This window comes from Diplotaxodon limnothrissa, linkage group LG10, assembly GCF_057381915.1.
Source record: "Diplotaxodon limnothrissa isolate DT_005_m linkage group LG10, D_limnothrissa_male_GT1.1, whole genome shotgun sequence".
Lineage (NCBI taxonomy): Eukaryota > Metazoa > Chordata > Actinopteri > Cichliformes > Cichlidae > Diplotaxodon > Diplotaxodon limnothrissa.
This window is the reverse complement of record NC_140605.1, coordinates 35,800,573-35,826,391: the sequence shown is the minus strand read 5'-3', so window position 1 is coordinate 35,826,391 and position 25,819 is coordinate 35,800,573. Positions and strand designations below refer to the sequence as shown.

Below are 25,819 nucleotides of genomic sequence, written 5' to 3'. Positions count from 1 at the left end.
CATGTTCCAGCGCAGTCACAGGGTCGCAGCAGAAAGAGGAACTCGAGGATGTTTTATGCACGTGTGACAGTCATGAACGGTGACCAGACGACAGGAAACAGGAAGTTGAGGTTGTGGTCGTGCAGTCATAAAAACTTTAAATAAACTTTAAATACGTGTAAGTGAGGCAGGTGGAGCGCACAGCTGCGGCACATCTGCAGAACACCTGAGATCATCATTGTTTCCATAGCAACGCTCTTCACATCTCCTGGGGTCCGGGTGACGTACGACCAGCATCAGGAGCTCCACCCGTGAGCCCGCTGCAGACTCCGCCCACCAACCGCAAGAGTTTCGGTTCCCTGCTGCTCGGCTTACCAGAAGCTGCGAGCGAGGAGAGGAAGCTCTGAGGTTTACACCCTGCCTCCTCCTCATCCTCGCCCGGCCGAGCGCCCCGCGCTGAAATGTCACAGCCTGAATTAGAGGGTCACATGACCACTCAGCCTGAAGCACGGCGTAACCAGCAGACTCTGTGACCTTTCAGAGTCTGCTGGGACTCGTTTTTAAAGTTTGAGGCTTTTACTTTGGAAAATCAAACTCGTGATGAAGCAGGAAACGGATCCACGCAGCAGAAATATAAACGATCATCGGCGACAGTGTCAGGTCACCAGTTTATGATCAAACGTGACCGACACAGTCGATCGGCTGCCATGGTTACCATATGATCAGTCATCGTTTTTTATTCAAATTCATCTCAAAGGTTTTAAAGCTGACATGTCTAATGAGAAGCTGGAGCTTCTCTACAGGAAGTCTTTCACTGTCCACAGGAAGTCGCTGTGATGATGAAACTGATGCGTGGCTCTCCTGTCTCAGCCCTCAGGAGAAGGTCGGCCCGGGTCAGCAGGTCCAGTTCAGCTCCACGGCGTCCACTCTGCAGCTGCAGAGCTCCACCGTGGACAACATCTACCAGATGGAGAGCGACGGTGATGGCGGCGATGGCGGCGATGGTGGCAGTAGCGATGGTGGCAGTAGCGATGGTGGCAGTAGCGATGGCGGCGGCGGTGATGGAGGTAGAGGAGAAGATGGGGGAGACTATGAGTACTGCCCCTGAGGTCCCACCCACCCGCCTGGAGGCAGGATGATAACAGGAAGCAGGAGCGTATCTCTGATTGGACACTTTGCTTTGAAAGGCTCCAATCACAGAGCTCCGGGTGTGCAGCAGGTGTAGTTGCTGCCTACAGATACAGCGAGCTTTTATTCTGATAGGTTGTTTTTTCAGAGTTAACCTATAAGTATCCACAGTGACACAGGTGACCCCGCCCCTTTAGACACCCACGAAAGTTCCCTGTAAAGTTTTAAAGTTTCGTTTGATGTCTTGTCATGTGACAAGCGAGGGACTCGTGACAACACGTCCTGTCTGACACGTGACCTGAAGCCGTCAAACAAAGACGGTCGTCAGATTTTTATTGTGACAAACACACATAATGGAAAAGGTCATGTGACGTGCTTGTCACACGGCACCAATCATCTGTTTTCTTATTGATCAATATGTTTCCTGATGTTGTTTAAACAATAAAAGCATGAAAAATGAGTGAAATTGTTCAGATTTGGCTATTTCAGTCTGTCCTCACACGGCGAGTCGCGTCCTGATCTCTGAAGCTCCCCGCTGGAGCCAATCAGACGAAGCACGTCACGGATGGGCGGAGCTCCTCGTGATGTAAGTCTGATGGTCAGTTTTCTGCAGCAGCTTGTTGAAGGTGCCTCAGCTCTGAGTTTTACAGCATCAGAGCGACGTAAACATGGCTTTCTAAATATGGAAAACATTTCTCGTGTGTGTCTCCTCTGTGACATCGCTGACAGTGGGAGGGGCTATTTTTAATTAAGCTTCAGTGATGTAAGTAAGTAAAATGTATTTATATGGCACATTTCACAGATAGAAATCACAAAGTGCTTCACAATAAGATCAGACATACAAGTTAAATTAATTAAAAGCCCGTTTGTATAAAAATGTCTTCAGCTGCTTTTTAAAGGAGTCAGCAGAGTCTAGACAGAAAAGCTCGATCCCCACGTGTTTTAAACCCAGTACGTGGGACCACCAGTAACCTCTGACCTGAAGACCTGAGTGCTCGGGATGAAGCATGAGGTTTCAGCAGGTCAGAGATGTACTGGGGAGCTTCACCGTGCAGAGCTCTAAAAGTTACAACTAAAATTTTACAATGAACCCTAAAATTTACCCAATGAAGAGAAGCCGAAACCGGAGCAATGTGTGACCTCTTGTTTGTACCAGTTAAAGTCTTGCCGCTGCATTCTGAACAGACTGAAGGCGATCCAGAGCTGATTTGTTGAGACACGTAAAAAGACCGTTACAATAATCCAAACGAGAAGAGATAAAAGCACGAATCATCTCAAGTTCTGCCTTTGACACCAGTCTGAGTTTAGAAATGTTTCAGATGATAAAAACAGTTCAACAAGTTGTTTAGAGTGTTTCTCCCGAGACGTCGAACTGTCAAATATATAATATATATTATATATAAAGTTTCTGACTGAAAAAACTGATCTGCTGCTTAATTTCTGAGAGCATGTGATCAGGTGCAATAATCAAAGTTTCTGTTTTATCTGCATTTAACTGGAGGAAACTGTCATTTAACCATTGTTTGATTTCTGACAGACAATTATTGAAACATGACAATTTATCAAACTCAGAAGCTTTGAAAGAACAGTACAACTGAATGTCATCAGCATAGAGATGATAAGAAATATTATTGTAACGTCTGATAATGTGGCCTAGAGGGAGGATATACAGCAAAAAGAGAATCGGACCTAAAACAGATCCTTGAGGTGCCCCAGAAGGCAGAACTGATGCTTCAGACAGCACCTGATTTATACAGACAGTAAAGGATCTCTCAGATAGATGCGACATAAACCATTTTAAACAACACCAGTAATCCCAAACAAGTCCTTCAGCCTATTTATCAGGATGCTGTGATCAACAGAACCAGAACGGTGTACTCTCCAGAGTCTGCTGCCATCAGAGTGTCCCCACACGCTTTAAGCAAAGCGGTTTCAGTGGAGTACAAATGTCCAGAACATTGTTCTTCTCCAAAAAGTTGTTAAGTTGTTCTGCAACTGTTTTTTCCAAGATCTCTGACACCAACAGTCATTTTGATATTGGCCTGTAACTGTAAAGAGATGGGTCCACATTTGGTTTCTTTAATATTGGTTCAACAAGAGTTTGATTACAATAGCTGGAAACTGAGCCAGTATGAAGAGAAGTATTCATTATTTCCAGAATACAGAGGCCAATAGAGTCAAACACACTAATGAAAAATGATGAAGTACATCGAGGTGGCTTGAAGTCAGTTTCATCTGACCAAGCAGACACTGACGTCCTGTAAGGTGACAGGAGTAACAGAGGAGCAGGTATCAGCAACGTGTCAGTGTGATACTGGGAGGAGGATGGAGAAATATTAGACCTGACGGCAGCGACCTTATTAACAGAATAGTTTAAGAACACTGCTCTTGCTCTTGATGAAGGCGGTCGCACTTTTCTCCTCCTCCTCTCCCTTAGCTTCCCTGCTTATGTCCTTGTCTTGTGTTTTTACTTTTCCCTGGAACACTCTCTCACAGTCTGTTCTCTAGAACCTAAAAGAGGAATTATGGATTTGATCAACTGGTCCCTAAATGCAATTGACACCCCTTTCTCAACAAGAAGTCTGGGCTCGGGTGAGCCTGAGTGCTGAAGATATCTACCTATGAACCATGATAACAGGGTTCTGGCTGATCGGAGCTGGCTTGGCCCTGACTTATCGAAGAATTAAGAAAGCGGAACCGGCTGTTCAAACCCCCACAAGGCTGCCCGCTGGGATTGAAATGATGGGAGAGGCGTGAGTTTCTCAAAATGGGCTCATTGAGTGCAGCACGGAGAAGATCTTGGAGAGGCTACGGCTGCTGTGAATACTCAGAATAAGATCTCTGACTGCAGACTGGATACATCTCGGGGAGGCTCACTGCGGTCGTGAGTTCTCAGAATCGGCTCCTTGAGCACAAGAAATGACAACATCACAGAACGCAAGTATGGTGAAGCTCGCGGCTCTCCAACGGGAGATTGAGAGACCAGTGTTGGACTGTAGAACTGCTTTGAAATTCATATGAGTTGTTCGCACTAAAGTAAAAACCTCCATCACTTCATGCGGAGACCCTCTCGGCACCAGCTGTGGGCTCAAGGCTGGAGCCGAACAACAACACCCTGATAACGACTGTGTTGAGTCTGTTCTTCCCATTCCATGCAAGGCCACCTGGGTTGGCTGGAAGACTGTTTACTTAGCCTGGCAGGGTGAAGGACACTGTCTCAGCTGAACTCTGGACACGCACACACATACATATACACTGATATGCACTCATCCCCCTCCCTTTCCAAACGCCTTCGACACTTATTCCCCTCCGATGCTGACGGTGGATCAAGGAGACCAGCGCACGCAGGCCCGGATGTGCTGTCTAAATCGGCGGTCTCTCACCCTTTACCCCCCCTGTTGCTTGTCATGTGTTTCTTTGGTGTATTGACAGTGTTGGGAAGGTTACTTTTAAAATGTATTCCATTACAGAATACAGAATACATGCCCCAAAATGTATTCTGTAACGTATTCCGTTACGTTACTCAATGACAGTAACGTATTCTGAATACTTTGGATTACTTAATATATTATCGTGCTTGTTACAACAACATGAATGTACTATTGCTGTGTGATTTATTACTGTTACTGAAGGTCCGCGACTCCGAACTGTAGTAAAGGGACCTCTGACTAATACGGCGGGGTCCCTGTCGGCTCGTAGCCGAAAAATAGCTTTACTTTGTTGTGTGGGTCAACTTTTCTTGCGAGAGACAGAGAGAGGCGTTGAAAGGCTGCTCCAACGGAACTTATTGTTTTCGGAGGAAAACACGAACACGGTGTACAGTCGAGTCTTAATAGCTTACTTACATCTGGGCTCGTCAGGCTCTCTTCTTGGCTGAAGTGGTTATTATTATATTTACATGCTTCCAGCTCCCGTTTTTCCTCGACGACAACTCGTACCTTTCCACTCCCCTTTTTCTCCCTCCTCGCGCTCACAGACACATAACGTGTATGGCAGTCCCTTCTCCCTGCAGCACGGACTACACTACCCATGATGCTACATCCTTTAGAGCTATGCTTGTAGCATTCTGCCTGTTAGCTTAGCACAACAACAACAACAACGAAAAGGCGCTCTCTCACCCAGGAAACACACAGTCGCAGAGAGAGAGAGCGTCGCCCTGTAACCATGGCAACCGTAACGCTGCTGCCGCCTGGAACAACAGAACGTAGCTGTCAAACAAACCCAAACAGTCCTGACCCGCGACAATATGAAACAGGAAAGTACCGCAGTGTAATCCATTTATTTCAACAAAGTAACTGTATTCTGAATACCACCTTTTTAAACGGTAACTGTAACGGAATACAGTTACTCATATTTTGTATTTTAAATACGTAACGGCGGTACATGTATTCCGTTACTCCCCAACACTGTGTATTGATAGGTGTTTCATGTGCAGAGGTGTTTTTTTCTGTTCTCAAACTGATCTCCCTGTTGGAGCTCAGTCTGGGGGGAGTTATTTTTTTCTCCTTATCTTTCCTCATGTGGTGCATTTTCCATTGTTATACCTCTCTGACCTGTCTTCCCCATGTGATGTTTTGTGTCATGTATGTGTGGTCGGAGGGTAAGATGGCGCCGCCATTGCGTGCAATAGGTCGGCAGCCTTATGAAATTTCCCCTTGTGGGACTAATAAAGGTAAATCAATCAATTCAATTAAAATAAAGTCATTACAATGAGATTTAGTATAGACTGGTACATGAGGAATATCACGAGAGACAATGTTTTTAATTGTATCAAACAATACTCTGGGATTTTTCTTTTTTGAAGCTGTTAGATAAGCAAAATATTCAGTTCTGGCATCTTTTATAATCTCGTTAAGTGAGAAAATTGATTCCTTGAGATGTACCGTATGGACCTCAAGCTTGGAAGCCTTAAACAATCCTTTATTTAAGGCTTGATGTGTTAAATAATCACTTTCAACAGTACAAATGAGTCTGCAAATTTAATTCTTTTAATGGTCGGTTGGAACTCACCTTTTCTTCCGCACTGTGAGTTCTTCTTCTTGTGTTTCTCACTCCTGTTTAATGCTCGTTGCCTCCACCGTGTGGCTGATCGATGAACTGCAGCTGAACAGACTCAGCTGTGCTGTGGGGGAAAACTTCCCCCTCGTAGTCATCCTGCTGTCTGTGAGGCGGAAGTTTAGTAACTTAACCATGAAAGTAGTGACTGCAGCTCAGCTCTGCCTGCTCAGCTGCAGAAACACTGAAAGATGCAAGAAAATACTGTAAATAAACCATAATTACGCATAAAATATTACAAATGTACACAGAATAGATATTAAATGTTCTCTGTAGACAATAAAATAGTTTAATACACAATAAATACTGCAGCTATTAATTAAATACTATAATACATGTTTTGTAATGACTGAAATATCATATTTAATGTTTTTCACATCAGTGGTTCACAAAGCGTGGCCTGCGGCCCCTGGTGAGCTCTGAAGGTTTCATTTCTAGTAAATAGCTGTTTTTGATTAATCTAAGCGAAACGATGCTGCTGGTTTAACTCTGAGGATTCAAAGCTTCAGTCTGGCGTCTACTGTGGCTTCAGTTCTGAGAGCAGACAGAAGCAAACGTCTGAGGTCAGCTTCATCTGAACAGCAGCACCACCTTCATGCTTACGTCAACCTTCAGACATTTGTTCTATGTGCATAAGACGAGAGGGACGGACACAAAGACTCTGGACATAAACTGAACTCAAAACTATTTTTGTTTCTTTATTGTTGTTGTCTGTGACTGTTCTCAGCTCAGCTTTCAGGGGTCGCTGTGCTGCGAAACCACCATCTCTGCTCTATAATCTGCTCCTGACTGGTTAATCTGGTTAACGGCCCGGCCCAATAACAGTCCAACGAAGGCAACAAACTGAACCAAAGACTGAGGGAAGGACTATTTATACACCTGGGGTGATCAGGAGGGCGACAGACGGGGGAGGAAGTAAAACTAAGCACAAGACAGAAGAAAGCCAACTACCAAAATAAAACAGGAAATAACTCCAAGAATAAATACTACACAGGCTACACTGAACAGAGTGCATCAATCATAAACTCAAGTACAACAAGAACCACAGCGCTACAAAACATGAGACCTCCAGAAAAAAACAAACTATAAAACGTAAAGGAAGAAAACATGGAGGACACGAGGGGGTGAGGATGATAACAGAGGGAGCTAAATGTCAACAAAACGCTGAACTGTAAAGGAAATAATCTGGAGTCGAATCCGTGGATTAACTGTTTGAGTAAAGACTGTGTCAGGAGCCCCGCCTCTCTGTTTTTGTGGTTTCAGGATCATTTTTTGCAGCGTGCAGCTGTGATGACTCGCAGGCTGTCAGCAGCTGTTTAAACGTGTTGGCGAGCTCTGACGAGTCACTCGGGCTTCGTCATGAAGGTCGTGCTGCTGCTGGCGCTGCTCACAGGTAACCGGCACCTTTCCACTGTCTCTGATCCTGAGATTTATTTGTCTGGTGTCTTTATTTAACCTTCATCATCACTGAAAACGTGGGATCCACCTCAGCTGTGCTGCTGGTGAAACTTTGCTGTTTTTTTATCTCTCTGCCTCACATGGTGGATGTGATCTATAGTTGTGTGAAAACTCGATTCCCCGTCAGCACAGCTGGGTTTCCTGAAGGGTTGGCTAACAACGAGAATGAAAACCTGTTAACCGTCATGTTACCCAGCGATAACAGCTGGTTCACCGTGTGCTTCCTTTTAACCTCAGATGACCCCAAAGGTCTTTTTTTTACTGAAACTGATCTCTGACGTCTCTTCACTGATGAACAAAAAGCAGTGATTTTGTCACAACCTCGGGGGGACAGGGTCAGTGGCGGTCTAAACCTCACTGCCGTCCTCTCCAGGGTTACGGTGGATAAACGTCTTCTTCTCTCTGTCATATCTGTAGCTGTGTGAGAATTCATCTAAAGGTCAAAGTCTCTCTGGCGCTGAGCCTGGGTGAGCTGACGGAGAGCAAAGCTGGACGGAGCTTGGATTTCTAAAAAGTGAAGCCAAATGTGTCTTAAACCTGCATTCTTCTAATGACCAGCAGGGGGCCTGGGGCTGATCCCCGACCTGATGAATGTGAACTCAGTCACTGTTTTCATATTTAATCTAATTTAACGTGTAGTTTGTAGATTTTGGTCACTCCATGTGTCGGAGAGGAGGATTATCCTGGAAATGCTCATTGGCTAAAAACCTGTGACTGACAAGTTGTTTCAGTCTCATCCACCTCCTGCTTCTCATGTTTGGTTTCCATGGTGACGATGGAAATGTTCATGTTGAGGCTTCACAAACATCATCTGGGTTTGTTTTCCATGATTCTCATCCTTATGTGTTGTTTTTGAGTCTTGGAGGTCAAAGACAAAACTAACCTTTAATAACTCCAATAACACACAAAGAGCAGAGTCTGAATACCTAAAGACCGAAGGAACAAAGGGAACATACAGAGAAGAGAAACAAACTGAAGCTTTAAATGGAAGCAGCAGGTGATCCGAGAGCAAGGAAACATAAGGGTAACAAGACAGAGTTGAAAGTAATCGAGGACACTAAGATAAAGGAGGCGAAAGGGCGATCGTGGCTCAAGAGTTGGGAGTTCGTCTTGTAATCTTTGGGATGAACCAGTTTGTGTCTGAGCGTGTTGCTGGGTCTGAAACCAGGATGTCGTGCTTGGAGAAAACTCTCCTGAGTTTCTCTGATACACCGGCTACATAGGGGATGATTTTTGAACTAAACTTCTGGTTTTAGAACTGAAGAAGCTTCTTGGATGAGAGTTAAAACGTCTTCAAGCAACTTAAAGAAGTCCAGACACTTTTCTTTGCAAGCTCCTTTGACCTTCTCTTTTAAACTTTGACATCAAACTGCCAAACAAGCAGAATCTATAAAACTGATCAGGCACTGGTATCGATTAAAACGCCAGTTTAATAATGATAATAATCTATTCTTTATTGATCCCCGTTTCGAAATTACTCTCTCAGACCCAGTTAAACCAGTAAAACCAGTGAAGATGATATGACATTGACCTGATCTGAGCCCTGAGCAGAGTTTGGATCTGATGTAACAAAGCTTTCCTGTGTTTCTGTTTCCAGTCTGTGAATGTGACAGCAGCAGGGTCAAAGGTCACACAGGTCAGGACGTCACTCTGCCCTGTAAATATGACAGGAAATATCACGGCGCTCTGTCAGCGTGCTGGCAGCGAGGAGAAATACCAACCAGAGGCTGCTCCAATCCGCTGATCTCCACAGATGGACTCAGAGTGTCAACCAGAGCTTCCAGCAGGTATGAGCTGCTGGGCCGACTGGAGGACGGAGACGTGTCTCTGACCATCATGAACCTCACAGAGGGAGACGCTGGACGATACGGCTGCAGGGTGGAGATACCTGGCTGGTTCAACGATGAGAAGCATCACTTTGACCTGAGCGTCGCCACAGGTGAGGAATTATTACAACACCAGAACCATCGGACTCTGGTATCATAGCAACTACAGCTTCGTCTCAGTCTACACAGTGAGAAGAGAGTCTTCCTCACACAGTTGTCCTTGTTCAGAAATCAGCACGTCGACCAGGTCTAACCTCGGGGCTGTTTCCTTTTCCTCTTTTCATTTGAGCATCATGAAGTCGTGACTCGAGTCGTGTTTAAATAAAGAAATCTCTGTTTAGCTTTAGTTTCCTGATAATAGCATCACGAGGAAGCTGCAGCTCTCTGAAGACGTGTCCATTTAACTGCTCTCACCTGCTGATCCTCTCATTACAAAGACTCATCTGAAGCAGAGTGTGCTGACGTCATGTCAATGATCTGTTTCAGCGCCACAAACTCCCACATGGACGGTGCCAAACTCAGAGACGCCCACAGAGCCGACGGCAGCCTCTGAAGGTGACCTGTGATTAATCAGCTGATGACAGAAATGAAGTAACACATGATTGTCAGGACCAAACACAGATGACAGGAAAGAGGATCGTTTACATTTCTGTGGAACAAACTTTATTAGTCGTCACATATTTATAGCATCGCTTCCTGATTTTTGTCCAATCAGACTGAAAGTGACAGGAACTGTTTGATCTCAGACTCAGTGCGTTTCTGGAATAAAGAATCAGAGGCTAAAATTAAATCATCATGACATCATGCTGCTGCTGACACAGCTGTCTTAAAATCTTCTGCTTTCGCTTCCTCATGCTGCAGGTCTCATGACCTCCGCAGAAAGCCTCCTGACTTCGCCCTCCACCATGACGAGCAGCAGCGAGGTGAGGAAAGAAAAACACCATGAAAACATGAAGTCGCTGAGAACGACCAAAGTCAGGGTGTCGGGACTTTCACATCCTTAAAGACAGTTTCACATTAAAAACACTGCAGTCACTGCGATCTATAACCGCTAAACCTAATGGAGTTACGTCCTCCCTTAGCTGTGTCAAACCTGCTGCTGTTACCATCACCCCACATATTTCATACTGAGGATGTGAACAGTGAGAATCATCCTAACAATAATCCTGCACGCTTCCAGCTGTTTGTAGAAGTCTTTCCTCTGAGTGTATGAAATCCCTGCAGGTTCACAGAGTTACATCCAGCAGCAGGATCCATGTGAGCGACCCTCATCGAGTTACATGAATAAACATCTCCCAGGTGTCTGTGGGTCCTTACGTCTCACATCATATCTTAAAAAGCAGTAAATTGTATTCATGTCAGCTTGTGTCTTAAATGTTTCTGATCACGTTATTTGGATTGTCTGCACCTCACACTGCTGCTAACGCGGCCTCGTGTGATTGGACAGTCCAAACCAGAACCTGAGATAAAAAAGTATTTCTTGGTTCTTTATATATAAAATTAATTATTTTTTCACACACACACAGTATTTGTAAAGATTAGAGCGACTTAAAGATAACTGACAAGCTGATAAAAACTATTTATACAGCCTCAAATCACAACAACAGTCGCCTCAAGGCGCTTTAATCATACAGTAGATCGTACAATAATACGCACAGAGATAAACCCAACAATCATATGACCCCCTATGAACAAGCACTTTGGCGACAGTGGGAAGGAAAAACTCCCTTTTAACAGGAAGAAACCTCCAACAGAACCAGGCTCAGGGAGGGGCGGGGCCATCTGCTGTGATTGGTTGGGGTGAGAGAAGGAAGACAGGATAAAGACATGCTGTGGAAGAGAGACAGAGGTTAATAACAGATATGATTCAATGCAGAGAGGTCTGTTAACACATAGTGAGTGAGAAAGGTGACTGGAAAGGAAAAACTCAATGCATCATGGGCAGCCTACACCTATTGCAGCATAACTAAGGGAGGATTCAGGGTCACCTGGTCCAGCCCTAACTATATGCTTTAGCAAAAAGGAAAGTTTGAAGCCTAATCTTGAAAGTAGAGATAGTGTCTGTCTCCTGAATCCAAACTGGAAGCTGGCTCCACAGAAGAGGGGCCTGAAAACTGAAGGCTCTGCCTCCCATTCTACTTTTAAATACTCTAGGAACAACAAGTAGGCCTGCAGAGCGAGAGCAAAGTGCTCTAATAGGGTGATATGGTCCTAATATGCAATGATTATAATTGCAACAAGAACAAGAGGAAACAAAAGCAGTTTAGACAACAAGAGAGTGAGACCAGAAAACCACAAACAAGACCAACCCACTGACCACCTGATAATCAGAGAAGCAGCAGGGCTATTTATACACCACAGATACTGAATAACACGACACAGGTGGAGTCACACCTTTTACCACACCTGTCCAGGGGCAGCAGGTGGACATGAGCTTGTAGTGATTTTGTGCTCAGTCTCTGAGGGGTAAGGAGGCTAAATGGGAAATACACTGAACTTTGTGTGGATCAATACGAGTTCATTGTGTTGTTGAGCTTTTTAAAGCCATCGCACTGACTTCACTGTGGCAGCCAGATGCATGCTGGGAAAGAAGGCACCAAATATAAAAGTGTTATTTGAATAAATGCTGTGAGACCAAAGAGTAGTCAGTCAAACAGACGAACTCTCTGCTGATTGCATTACAGAAGGTGAAGCTTCCCTGTGACAGAGTCATGTGGTGTTTTTCTGGGTTTACAGGGCGAGGACGGCGGTCAGCTGATGGTGGTGGTCGTCTGCGTCCTGCTGGGGCTGGTGTCTCTGCTCGCCATCGTAGGACTCCTGGGTGAGTTTAGTCAAACTGTCCTCACAGTGACAAGGTCAAGTTTGTCTATACACATTTCCAGACAGCTCGTGCTGCACAAAGTGCCCAACAATGATGCCATTAAAACAGAAACAATGTAAAACAATAAACATAAAGGGACAATAAGAGAATAAAACAAAACCTAAGACTACTGAATAAGACCAAATGGTCATAGTGTGTTAAACAGAGTATAAAAATGTGTCTTTAGAAGTGATTTAAATATTCAGGGGGAAACTACTCCAAAGTCTGGGACCTGCCAGAGAGAAGGCTCTATCGCCACGAGATTTGAGTTTAGTCCGAGGGAAGGACAGCATTCATCCTGAGCTGGACCTCCTGCTTTTTCTGGAGCATGAAAGGAGCTCAGACAGGTATGAAGGGGCTCGGCTAAAAGTTTGATCCTGTAGGAAACTGGAAGCCAGAGCAGAGAAGCACAAAGTAAAGGAGGACAAAGAGGAAGTTCCCCGTCCATGATCTGGTGTTTTTAGCTGAGCCAGACAGGAAACATGGAGGTCATGTGACGCAGCGCGGTTTAATAAACAGGGACGCATCCTGGTCAGGTCCTCTCAGATCAGCTGATTGTTTTTATTTTTGTACAATAATCGTTGGATATTTAATGGAGCCTTGCAAAAGGACAAGAGGATGAGGAGTGGACAGGTGTTGCACACCTGTGATGGCATGGAGATGTCTCGGAGACAAGAGAGTGCGCTGAAACCAGACTGTTTAACACAAACATGGAGCTCCAGTGAGAGGGAAGCTTAGAGACACCACAGCGCCCCCTGCAGGAGGCGAGACCGCTGAGATGGTGCGGAGGCCGAGCTGAAGGTGTGAACATTTCAACAGTTTGTTCCCGAGCTTCACCTCTGCAGACACGCCCGAGGAGCTCCGCCTTCTCCTGAGAACCAGATGTTTGGGTCTGTGTCGCCGCAGAGCGAGCGCGTGGGCTGGATCGCTCATCATTACTGAGAATCGTGCGGTAGACCCTCGTGCTGACGTCAGCGCCCCCGCTCTGTAGCAGCAGCTCTGATGGAAACGCTGAGCTGCATTAGCGAACACGTCCGTGTGACGTGACTCATCATTTCTGCAGTGAATCATGTTAAAGTCCAGATGAAGGTGCGTGTCAGGGCCTCCTCTGGTCCTCCCACGGGGCCGAAGCATCTGCTGCATGCATGAAGCTAGCTGCAGTCTGCTGCTGTGCGCGCATGTAAGACAGGAAACAACGTTAAAATAAAGAAACTGAACGACGTTCTGAGCTCATTCAGCTCTTCGTGAGCTGTGATCTGGACCCAACATGGCGTCTGCAGCGTTGACCTCGCCGCCCTCACAGAGCGACGGTGTCTGGATGTTTCAGGCGAGGTCACTGATCATCAGGAGCGCGTCTCAGTGCGTTGGTCTTTGTGTTTCTCGCGTCGGGCTCGGTCGCTCGGCTTGGTGCTGATTTGTGTGCTTTGTTCTTTTTATGTCACAAACGTCTCGTCATTAACATGTTTCTGCTGTTTTGTGTCTCTGCAGTGAGAAGACTGAAGCTCCTCCACACAGTGTGAGTGCACGATCCTTATCTTTGTGTTTCTGAGTAACTAACGTGTCTCCGCACCTCGACCATCGCGGGCGCTGCTGAGAAGTCGTGACTCATCATCTCTCAGCCTTCATCGCGTGTTCAGACTGAAACTGAGAGGTGAGACAACCACAGAGTTCAAACCAGCCAACGGCGGCTCGCTCGACCTTTAAGGCCCATCAGAGTGGAATCATTTAGAGCTGACGCCCGTGTCAGAGCCTCATGTTCACCCACAGCAGCACCACACCCTCCACCCCTCCGCTACTAGAAACACCGTCCATAAAAGCCCTGAACACAGTCCGCCATTATGGCGTCCAAACTCAAGAACAAGCGCGACACTACCAAAGCTCTGCCGTTTACAGCGACGGGTTGTCTCGATCTTTGGTTTGTGATTCAGCGACTGTGAGCCGAGTCCATCAGAGCTGCTCCAGCACGAGTGGGTGTGGTTGATCCACAGCCTCAGTGTTTCCAGCTCCATCACTGCTGCACTGGAGCCTCAGAGCATGGGGAGGAAGGTCCTTCATCATCATCATTAACACGACTGCTCGTTAATGCTTCATTTGAACTGCAGCATAATCAGAGTCACGAACAGGAAGTGACCTTTCACACTGCTTTGAGTCAAGTCTGAGGCTTTTACTTTGGAAAATCTGAGTCATGATGAGGATGGAAGCAGGAAACAGATTCAATCAGCAGCTTAGAGTTTTAGATGTGTGGATAAAATTAAATCATATTTTTTAATATTTGGTTTATAATAAAATGTGACAGAAGCAGCAAATCGTTTTATTTTGGAGCTTCTCTGCAGGATGTTATAATCTCCTGCAGTCAGAGTAATCTCATTAATGTTTCTATAGCCAAAGGTCAGCTGACTAACACTCTCGCTCTCATGTCTCAGTCCTCGGCAGCATCGGCATATCAGCGACTCGGTGCGGTTCAACCCCACGTCGTCGACTCTGCAGCTGCACGCTCAGCCCGCCGCCGTGGACAACATCTACCAGATGGATGGTGGTGAGGGAGGCGTATACGAGAATTGCCCCTGAGCTCTGAGGCTCCACCCACTCATCCGCAGAGTCTGGAGGCAGGACGATGACGAGCTCTGTCGCGGACAGACGAGACAACAGCTTTGCCCTGAGAAGCCTCCAGTATTTTAGGAAGATAGCCTTGCTCTCACGCTTTGCTTTGAAAGCGTCCAATCAGAGAGCTACAGCTGTGGTCCCAGGTGACTAACCCCGCCTTCAGGCTGAAGGTTTGCAGACAGCAGGTGCTAACATGTAAATAAAGATGTAAAGAGCTTTTATTGTGAAAGGTTTGGTGAGGTTTCCTGGCTTTTCAGATTTAATTTAATAAAATGTTTGGAGGACTTTTAAAGGTTGGTTTGAACTCTTCTTCTGTTCCTTGAAACACGTTTACCTCTGACTGGTAACCTGGGCGCTCAGTTCTTCTTCTGCACGCTGCTTCCACCTGCTGGCCGGACAGATGACCTGCAGCTACACAGACTCAGCTGTGCTGTGAGCTCAGGCTGTTTGATGGACTGACTATGATTAAAAAAGACTCTGTAATATCTCTAATCACAGCCATGGGGGCGGAGTTACGCGTGAGAACCCCACACCTGTACTAGGGTAAAGATGCAATTTTGTAAGATCGCTATGACGACAGTAATAAACGTTATTTGTTCCTTTGATCCAGCTCAGATGTGACGTCTTTGTTTCTGAAAGGGGAAAAAAAGTTGACATGTCAGAAAAAAGCACACGAGCTTTATTTCATCCATGATGGCGTTACACCAACATCACCATCATGGCGGCGCCCTCCCCCTGTCTCTCCTGTAAAGACTCTCTGCTCCAGCAGCAGCACCACCTTCATGCCCAGCAGCTCACTCAGGAAGTTCATCTCCAGCTCTCCTGCTCCACCCGCTCAGGCTGAAGACACCACAGCACCCCCTGCAGGAGGAGAACGGCTCTGTACTGCTGGATTTTTTCCTCCACCACCTCAGTGATCAGCTATCTTCACAGATGGAGCCTCCTCCTCAGATCACTGATTCTCTGATTAAGAGAGAAGACCCTGTGAAAGAACTACAACTCCCATCAGGCCACAGGCTCAAAGCTACACCCCGGCTGGAGGACTCTGTGCTGCAGGTGCAGGTGTGTTTTGTGCGTGTCATGGTCCGGGGGTGTGCTAGTGCGTCTCCCTCTGAGCCGGCATCTCCACCGCTGGGAGGGGCCTCTGTGTTCTGCTGATTGCTCGCACCTGTGGGTGATTAAGCCGGAGACTCATAAGGCCAGCGTACGCAACCTCTCTTCGGCAGATTCTCAGCTAACCCTTCCACGCATCAAGTTGCTGGACGCAAATCTCTGCCGAAGAGCTCCCATCTGGACGCTGGACCACCTGCCAGTCCCACGGGTTGTTCACCCCGTTCACCTGCCTGCCTCCCTGCCACTACAGACCACCTGCGCTAACTCACAGCTTGCCCATATTCCTCCCGAACCCTACCTGAACGTCTATATTCAGTGACTCTGACCCTTTCCCCGGACCCAGGTTGACTCTCCCTCCAGCCCAATCCTCGGAGCAGCTGTTTTCCACTGACGAATGACCAGATTGCTCACTTAGCTCAGGCTGCATAAACCTCTATGGTTTAGTTGTTGTATTTAGCATTTGTGAAACTCACATTCCAGTTGTGAACACTTGTGGTGAAAATAAAAGTTGTCACTGAAACTACTTGCGTGCTGTTCGGCACCCAGCAATTGACCGTGCATACCTGATGTGGTAACAATGGCTCTCTTCTCCTCTGGTTGGCTCAGCACGCCCTCCTGACTGTGACACGTGGCGGTCGTGTAAGGATGAAGCTTGTTTATCTGTTTGGAGCTCAGGCTCAGCACCCTCACCTGCACTGCTGTTTACATCAATAACGAACTTCTGCTTAGTTAGAAAAATTAAGCAGACTAAACTTGAGTTGCTTAAATTAGAAGAACTAAGTAACCTGGAAATTAAGCTTTTCAGTGGTGGAAGGTAACTAAGTACATTTACTCTTTATACTTTACTAGGTTATAGTAGGGCTGTTCATATAACCATATATATCGGATGACGATATAAAAACATCTATCGTTTCATTTTACGCTATCGTTTGTTTCGTGGTGTCGTAAAATAAACTGTTTACGATAATATGTTTTTCATCGTTCTGATGTCGCTGTAGTGGCTATGTTAATTTATTAAAGTTCTCTCTTTCTCTTATATTTAATATAACCACACTACGGACGGACAAGCGCCTGTTTTTATGCGTTGTCGTTAGCAACAACGATGGTAAGACCATCGCGTGTTCGCTTGTTTATGTTCCACATAAACCTTTTTTGCTGGGAGTTGGCAAACCTATTAGTTAGGCTGCTTACTCTTTAAAATACCAGAATAGGAGGATTGAGCAGGTTTAAGTTTATTAGATTGATCAGTTTTGCTGAACTATGAAATATTTTGGGTGCAGTGTATTTTTTGCATACAGGTATAACAGGATAGCTTTAGTGTTGTTGTTTATTTAAAGTTGAGTTTGAACTTATACAAAATGCAGAAAGATATTTCAAAAACAGTTTTATTTATTAAAACACACTATATCGGATTCATATCGGTATCGGACATAAAAAAGTGGTATCGTGCCATCTGTAGTACGCAGTAACGGAGAGCATGGAAGCAGAGCAGCCCACTAAAGCACCAGACATCATGAGCGAATATTCTGACGTTTTCAAAGGCATTGAGGAATTCCAAGGTGAGTGCAGCTTCACAGTGGACCCGACTGTCGCACCAGTCGTGTGCCCACCAAAAATAGTGCCTTTTGTCCTCACAGATCGGGTCAAATCAGAGCTGAACAATATGGGAAGAGACAAGATTGTCCAGAAAGTGACAGAGGCCACCAAATGGGTCAACGTTCTTGTAATCTGCGAGAACCCGAAAAGACCCAAACTCCGGCTGTGCCTGGACCCAAGACCTCTAAACAAAGCCATAATGAGACCACACTATCCACTCCCCACTCTTGAGGATGTGACATACAAGCCTACAGGTGCAAAGTTTTTCAGCATCCTCGACGCACGTTCCGGCTATTGGCCCATCAAGCTAAGTGAAGAGTCGTCCTTTCTGACTACTTTCAACACAATCTTCGGCAGACACCGTTTCCTCAGACTCCCCTTTGGCATTGTGTCTGCTCAAGATGAGTTCCAGAGGAGGATTGACGAGACGTATGAAGGCCTGGAAGGAGTGGCAGGCATCGTGGACGACATCATTGTGTTCGGGAAAACAAAAGAGGAACACGACAAGAACCTCAAAGCCATGCTCAACCGCACAAGAGAGAGAGGTTTAGTGCCGCATCTGTGTTACAGAGGTGAGCTTTTCCGGACATAAGCCCACAAACAACGGGCTGAAACCAGACCCACTCAAGGTAAAAGCTATCAAAAACATGAAACCTCCAGAAAACGCTGCAGAGCTGGAGACAATCCTAGATATGGTGAATTATCTCGCCAGATTAATTCACCTGGCAGAAATGAGCGCACCACTCAGACTGCTGCTGCGCCAAGACATGCTGTTCAAATGGGAAGAAGAACACGTGCGTGCTTTCCAGCAAATCCAAGACACCCTTACTGCCGAACCAGGGCCAGTGCTTGCATATTTCAACCCTCAAAAGGAGGTAACACTACAAATAGACGCTTCTAAAAAAAAAAGAAGGAAGGCCGGTCACATACGCGTCGAAACCGCTCAACAAAACAGAGCAAAACTACGCCCAAAGAGAGAAAGAACTCTACGCCGTCCTCTATGGCTGTAAAAGATTTCATCACTACATCACTGCACCGCCTGGACTACAACGTACGCTGCTTGCGCTTCAGAAGTACAGCATAACACTTGTCCACAGGCCTGGAAAAGAGATCCCAGTAGCAGACACGCTATCAAGAAAGTCAATAGACGACAGTAACAGCTCACTAAGTGAGGAAATGGAAACACAAGTACACACAATCATCCAGACAGCACCAGTGAGCACAGAGAAACTGGAATGCATCAAAACCGCCACGGCCCAAGACGAACAACTCTCTACCCTCAAACGCATCATCCAGTCAGGCTGGCCAGAGACACGCAAAAAGTGCCCAGAACCTGTCAGTGAGTACTGGAACCATCGCAATCACTGAGGCCGATGGACTCCTTTAAGTTACTTGAAGACGTTTCACCTCTCATCCGAGAAGCTTCTTCAGTTCTAGGGTCAACTGAAATTAGCAAACTAATTCCATTAGTAGAAATATGTCTAGCTTATAATTAAAATTGTGGAGAAAAAAACACAACATCCAGTATCTCAACAAAAACGTTTCTGCTCTGAACTGGAAGAAAAAACCCTGAGTAGAAGCTCACATCAAGACAATAGCTCCTCGGTTCACAGTAGCATCGCTCTGCTAACAGCACATTTGACCAGTGTTGCAAACTCCTCAGTAAGGAAAATCGCTATTGGTTGTCCTAAAAGTCGCTAAATGACGTCATCGCCTAATTTGCATAATTGGTCATGCTAATGTAATTGTAACCTATGTTGTTGGAGAGAGAAATAACATCGTGGAAGAGACATAAAGTCAGTAAAAAACGTCCTAAATGCATTTAGAGTTTATTTAGAACTACAAATTAAATTTCTTTTAGCAATTATTGTTTTTTTTTAATGTCACAATTCCAACCCTGCTCCTTTACCCGGGCTTGGACCGGCAAAAGTGACCCGAAATAGGCGCTCTGGTGGAGTTACTTTGTGTGTGTGTGTGTATAAGTAGTTTTAAACCTTGTGATCCACAAAACAGCATAAGAGTAAAAGAAGAACTGACTGCGTTACAGCACCCGCTGCTTGTTGAGAGTAAAAGCGATACGAGCTTTCACGTCTTTTTTTAGCGACTTTTTTTTTTTTTAGAAAAAAAGTCGCTAAGGGGTCTGAAAACTCGCTAAATATAGCGACAAAGTTGCTAAGTTGGCAACACTGCATTTGACTCACTCACCCCCTCCCTCCTGGCTCACAGCTTCTTCTTCTTGGTTGGCGACCAATGTTAAGGCGCATTACCGCCCCCTGGCTCACAGCTCAGTGGACATTTAGATGAGAAAATATATATTTGACACATTTGAGGAAAATACTAATAAAAAAAATAAAAATAAATATTTCCTTTAGAATGTTTTAATGTTTTTGCTCTATAAAATAGTTGTTTTCTTTTACAATCACTCGTCTTAGCAGTAGGATTTACATGAAAAGAGAAGCAAATTAAGTTTGAGTGAAAATGTACATTTTTGCACTCTCTGGTCGACTGACTCAGTGACTCAAAAAACCCGATTCACTTCGGTGAGTGACTCATTAAAACTCGATTCAGTAAAAAGAATCAAATTTATCATCACTAGCAGTTACTCGATAAGAGCCCAGACCAATCACATGAGCCAAGGTCTGAACACAGGTGTGGGTCACAATCAGCCAAGGTTTCGGGTGAGCTCGTTGTCAAACCTACCCAACCCTATCACGTCACTTCATTTCTTGCAGCGTGCAGCTGAGGCACAACGCATTGCTTGCATTGAAGAGTCCTGCATTTTGGGTCCTACTTCCCCACACACCCACGGTCTGCCACCACAGACTGCGACAAATTTGGTTGGATAGAAATGTCTAGAAAAGGAGCTGATGGACACAAAGACATCAGCGGGAATTATTTTGGCTTTTGTCAGTCACATTTATATTAATCAGGCTACTCTCGATCAGCCTGTGTTACCGTTCGTTTCATTGGTGCTTTGGTTTGGGGAAGTTGTTTCTTTCCTGATCTTTTCCTGTCTTCTGTTCTCAGACCTGAGATAGGACTGCTCTCTGCTCTATGTCTACGAGACGTGCTGTGGAAGTAAACAAACCACAGTTTGGTCTGCAGCTATTCAGAGATCAGATCCCACAGAGGGTCCAGGCTGTCTGCACTGTATGTAGTCACGTCTGCAGCTTTTCGTGTCCAGATTTTTCTGCAGATCATCAGAATGAAAGTGATCGGCCATGTTTACAGAGCCCTTTTTAAAATGTACTTTCGTGACATTATTGTGTGCGTGTAAACAGAGAGCTGCTCTCTGATTGGTCCCTGCCTGCTGTGTGTGTGTGTGTGATGCTCCTGCCGCAGCAGCAGGGCGTGTGGTGCTGGTTTTTACGCGTCACTTCATTTCTTGCAGCGTGCAGCTGTGGTGGCTGTCAGCAGCTGTTGGAGCTGCTCTGAGGCGCATTCAGCTCCGTCATGAAGCTCAGGCTGCTGCTCGCCCTGCTCTCAGGTAACTGCTGTGTGTGTGTGTGTGTGTGTGTGTGTGTGTGTGTGTGTGTGTGTGTGTGTGTGTGTGTGTGTGTGTGTGTGTGTGTGTGTCTCTTTCCTCTGCTTCAGTTTTGTCTGTAAAACCTTAAATCCAGATGAGCAGATCTCTAAGAGTCTCTGACTGTGAGCAGCTTCCTGTCTCTGAGTCGTTGATAGCAGCATTAAAGCAGAGCCCATCATCAGGTCTGTGCTGCTCTCTGCTCTGTGTAGGTCAGTGAAGCTGACGGGGGGCTGGCACCACAGAGGAGCGCTCTGTGTGCAGAGCGGTCGAGCTCAGTCTGAATGAAAATGCTTTTACAGAAACGAGCGCGAGTCTCGCCTGCTGATGTGTCTGTCAGGACAAACACGGCTGCAGAGCGTGTTAGGGTCAGAGGTCAGTCTGCTGTTGGAGTTTAGTTGTTCAGTCTCAGCTGCACAGCTGGGTTATAGACACAAGCGTGTGGTCATGTTGTGACTTGGACAGACCCGGGTCACCTGTACATGAACACACACATCAAACCTGGTTTCATCCCAGTCTGCAGCCTGAACTGGTCTGGGAGGGTTTGTAAGTGTTTGATGGGACGACTTCATGGAGCTGTGTGAGATGTCCCAGGCTGCACACCTGAGTCTACTGGAACCAGTGAAACCAGTGAAGATGACGAGACGCTGACCTGAGCAGAGTTTGGATCTGATGTAACAACGTTTTCCTGTGTTTCTGTTTCCAGTCTGTGAATGTGACAGCAGGGTCAAAGGTCACACAGGTCAGGACGTCACTCTGCCCTGTAAATATGACAGGAAATATCACGGCGCCGTGGAAGTGTGCTGGCAGCGAGGAGAAATACCGCTCAACAAGTGCTCCAATCAGCTGATCTCCACAGATGGAGACAAAGTGTTAACCAGAGCTTCCAGCAGGTATGAGCTGCTGGGCCGACTGGAGGACGGAGACGTGTCTCTGACCATAAAGAGCCTGACAGAGGGAGACGCTGGACAATACGGCTGCAGGGTGCATATACCCGGGCCGTTCAACGATGAGAAGCATCAGATCGACCTGACCGTTGTCCCAGGTGAGTCTGCAGCTGAGGATCAAACAGCAGAATCCACTCGTGCGTTTAAACTGTCTGCCTGAACTTTTATGTTCATGATGGTAACGAGTTCGTGTTTGTTTCAGCTCCACAAATTCACACATCAACAGCCTCGACGACAAAGACCACCGCGGCCTCTCAGACTGCAGGTGACCGATCCAAAGCTGTGTGTAGTTTATAACGCGCTGCACACTCGTCCTGCTCACAGCAAATCTGCACATGAAACCAGGTCTTTCAGCTTAAACCCATCATTTCCTCAGTGACACACAAACAAACAACAGCATTTCTGTGGAGTAAACTTTATTAGTCGTCACATATTTACAGCAGCAGCTCCTGATTTGTCAGATTGATGGTCCCAGTGATGCTGTGACATCAGGCTCCCAGTGTGTCTGCGATACAGCATCAGCAGGTTAAAGTGAAGCTCTAGAGCGTAGGTGTCAAACTCTGGCCCGCGAAGCCACACCAAATTACTATCAGAGCTGGCCTACTGCTATTATACAGCTAATATATGTATTGTTTAGTATTAAGCTTTGCTTGTTCCATATTCAGTTTTCCAGCAAAACGTGTCCATAAGAAAAGATTCATTCTTATATCTGGAGGAATAAATATATTTCAATAAATATTAACGTTAGCCCGCGACTTTGTTCCAGTTTTGAATTTTGGCCCACTGTGTATTTGAGTTTGACAGCCCTGCGCTAGAGCGTCGGGCTGCTGATGAAACTCCCTTTAAAGCGGTTGCTTTCACTTCCTCATCCTGCAGGTCACCTGACCTCCACAGAAAGCCTGCTGACTTCCTCCCACAGTGTGACGAGCAGCAGTGAGGTGAGAGATCCTGTGAGAAACACAATGAGTAACCTGTTCTATTGATGTCAGGCGTGTCTAATGTTGGAGACTGAAGCTGTTTGTAGAAGTCTCTCCTCTGAGTACCAGCAGCAGGATCCATGTGAGCGTCCCCAAAGGACGGAGTGATGTGCACAAACAGCTGTGGCTTCAGGGTGTCTGTGGTCCAACTACACATGCACTAATGAAAGGTCCTTAAATGAAACAGCAGCACTGAATCCTTTCGCATCCTGTCATCAGGGGCCAGAAAACGGAGGCAGAGGACGGCAGGCTAAGAGTTTGGTGCTCGTTGATTGTTTGATGCTTTTGATTGGTTGGGTTTGGACGTTCAGTGCTTTGAGTCTTTGGTTCTGGTTATAATTTTGTTATCGATGTTACCGTTAGTACTGCCCATCACCCCCCGCGGTACGAGCCACCGACGGTCGATCTCCAGAGACTTCATTATGGACGTAGCCTGGTCTAATGGTTGCTTTTACTCCCATGTGACTATATTATTAGCGTGAACGTCCTGATTACCCGGTGTGTGTATAAATAGTCCCGCCCCTCAGTTCCTGCTCTGGATTTTGTTTCTTTGCCTTTTTGTTGTCTTGGATCAGCTCAGTCTGCTGCTCACGTGTTGCTAATCTGCACAGACGTGTGACGTGTTAAACCGCCGCTGTGTGTTTGTGTGTCTGCAGAAGCAGGAGGGCGGAGCTCTGACGGGCGTTGTGTTCTACGTGCTGCTGGGTTCGGTGTTGCTGCTCCTCATCGGTGAGTTCTTCAGCTCGCCACAGCTGCGTTACATGTTTGACCCACTGCTGTTTCTCATGTTACTGATCAAAGACGACTGTCAGAACCTCACCTCCACACTGAATGCTGCGAGTGACGCCCTCACGCAGTCACGACCTAACTTCAGATGATCAGAGATGGAAAACCTTTCAGTTCTGTTATTGTCTGAAGTTTCACATCCAGTGAGTGTGAAACTCTGAAGCCAAAACAAAGCTTTAGTTCTGCACTGAGCCTGATGTGTTTCCACCTTCGTTTGGTGCCAGGATGGGATCCAGATAAACATCCATCCTGTTCAGTTTCAGCACTCGTGACTCCATTTATGACGCCTTCTAACTTCCCATCAAAGTAACTGTAATGATCAGAAGCTCATATCTGCAGAGCAGCTCGCCCAGCTGAAGCTCGGCCACGGTGTGCGTGTCCGGGCAGCTCTGTGGTTTGTAGATGGCGGCTGCAACAGGGTTTCAAATGTTTACAGGGGCACGAGGTCGCCCACAGCTCACGTCTGTCTGTCCTCTGTGTCTCTGCAGCAGGAGGCCTGAAGCTGCTCTGCAGACGGTGAGTATGATCATGGACTTCTTCTTTGTGTCTCCTGAATAAATGACGCGGCTCAGCGCCTCGATCATCGACGGCACTGAAGGACGACATCTATGAGCTTTTCACGATTTCTCAGCCTTCAGTCTGTCAATACAGCTTCATCATAACGTCTTCACACGCGCTCAGACTGAAACCAGATGTGTCCAAAACCACAAACCACACAGCCAATTTCAAACGAGCGGAAACTGAGCAGCGAGCTTCAGACCCTTTAAGCATCCTCATGAAGCTGCAGCCCGCTCGTTATTTTAACGCTCACTCCGCTGATCATTTATCTGCAGTTTATTTTCCAATTTCAAGTCAACATAGTTTCTACAAATTTCCCTGAAAGTTCAGCAGCTTTAAAGAATCCTACAAATGAGTCTAGAACGTCTCCACAGGAAGTCTTTTATTCTGTACAGGAAGTAACTATGAAGACATTTAATAATAATTAAAGCTGCTGACTCTCGGCTCTCGTGTCTCAGCCCTCAGAAGTTTCAGCAGTTCGACACCTCGGCCCGCTTCAGCTCCACGTCGTCTGCTGTGCAGCTTCACAGCAAAAGCTCCGCCGGGGACGCCGTGTACCACATCAGCGGCAGCGAAGGCGTATACGAGAACTACCTCTGCAGCTCTGAGGCTCCGCCCACTCAGCTGCCGGGGCTGAAGACGATATAACGAATAACAACAGGCTTTCTGGAGTTTGAGCCAGAGCTGTGCCTTCATTTCTGTCCAATCAGAGAGCTTCAGGTGGTAAATCTCCCTCAGGTGGGAGGGTCTGTAGGCAGCAGGTGGTTAACAGACTAACATGTAAATACAAATGAGCTCTTATTGTGAAAGATCTGGTATGATTTCAGGTTTTTCTCAGATTTAATAAAATATTTGAAAAAATTTTTGAACTTCTTTGATCAGAGTTTTTATAGCTATTAGTTTTTCATCCTTTAAACATTTTCTCTGTTTGTTGAACATTTAAACCTATTTTCTGCACATAAAATAAAAATTTTTGTGTTTATGCACAAAACAAATTTCCCCTTGTGGGACAATTAAAGGATTATTCTATTCTATTCTATTCTATTCTATTCTAAAAATCAAGTAAACCACAGCAGAAAATAAATAAAGTCAAAGACTCAGCGGTCCTGTTGCTCTATTTTCACCTGTAAAGCAGGAGTGGGGTAGGCGGAGGTTTACCCTGGTGCAGGTGTGCCGCGGTCAGTTGAAGAATCCGCGAGTTTCTCTGTGAGTTTCCCATTACGTCGTAGCTACTCGGTGCTTGTTGGAAGTTTAGGGGTTTTTTCCCTGTAAAAAGAAGTTTTCTTCCCACGCACAGCGGACACTAATGTTTTTGTCACTTTTTATGGAATCAAACTCAAAGTAAGGTCAGTACTTCCACGCTTTAAACGCTGCACGCTCATACTCTCTCTGCACTCGATATATGATCC

General features: G+C 46.0%; 2 protein-coding genes across 2 annotated transcripts; both read left to right on the top strand.

Moving 5' to 3' along the window:
• The first annotated feature begins 7,497 nt into the window (after positions 1 to 7,497).
• On the top strand, positions 7,498 to 14,874 carry LOC146624891 (hepatitis A virus cellular receptor 2 homolog). The gene is made up of 7 exons (XM_085364799.1): positions 7,498 to 7,555; positions 9,218 to 9,559; positions 9,933 to 10,001; positions 10,308 to 10,369; positions 12,183 to 12,267; positions 13,795 to 13,822; positions 14,730 to 14,874. Exons 1-7 carry the CDS (start codon positions 7,522 to 7,524, stop codon positions 14,872 to 14,874), a joined length of 765 nt encoding a protein of 254 aa, XP_085220925.1. The 5' UTR covers positions 7,498 to 7,521.
• A 6,198-nt stretch (positions 14,875 to 21,072) lies between these two features.
• LOC146624890 (hepatitis A virus cellular receptor 2 homolog) lies at positions 21,073 to 25,058 on the top strand. Its single transcript, XM_085364798.1, has 7 exons — positions 21,073 to 21,106; positions 21,849 to 22,187; positions 22,292 to 22,354; positions 22,966 to 23,027; positions 23,723 to 23,795; positions 24,341 to 24,368; positions 24,869 to 25,058. Exons 1-7 carry the CDS (start codon positions 21,073 to 21,075, stop codon positions 25,056 to 25,058), a joined length of 789 nt encoding a protein of 262 aa, XP_085220924.1.
• The last annotated feature ends 761 nt before the right edge of the window (positions 25,059 to 25,819 follow it).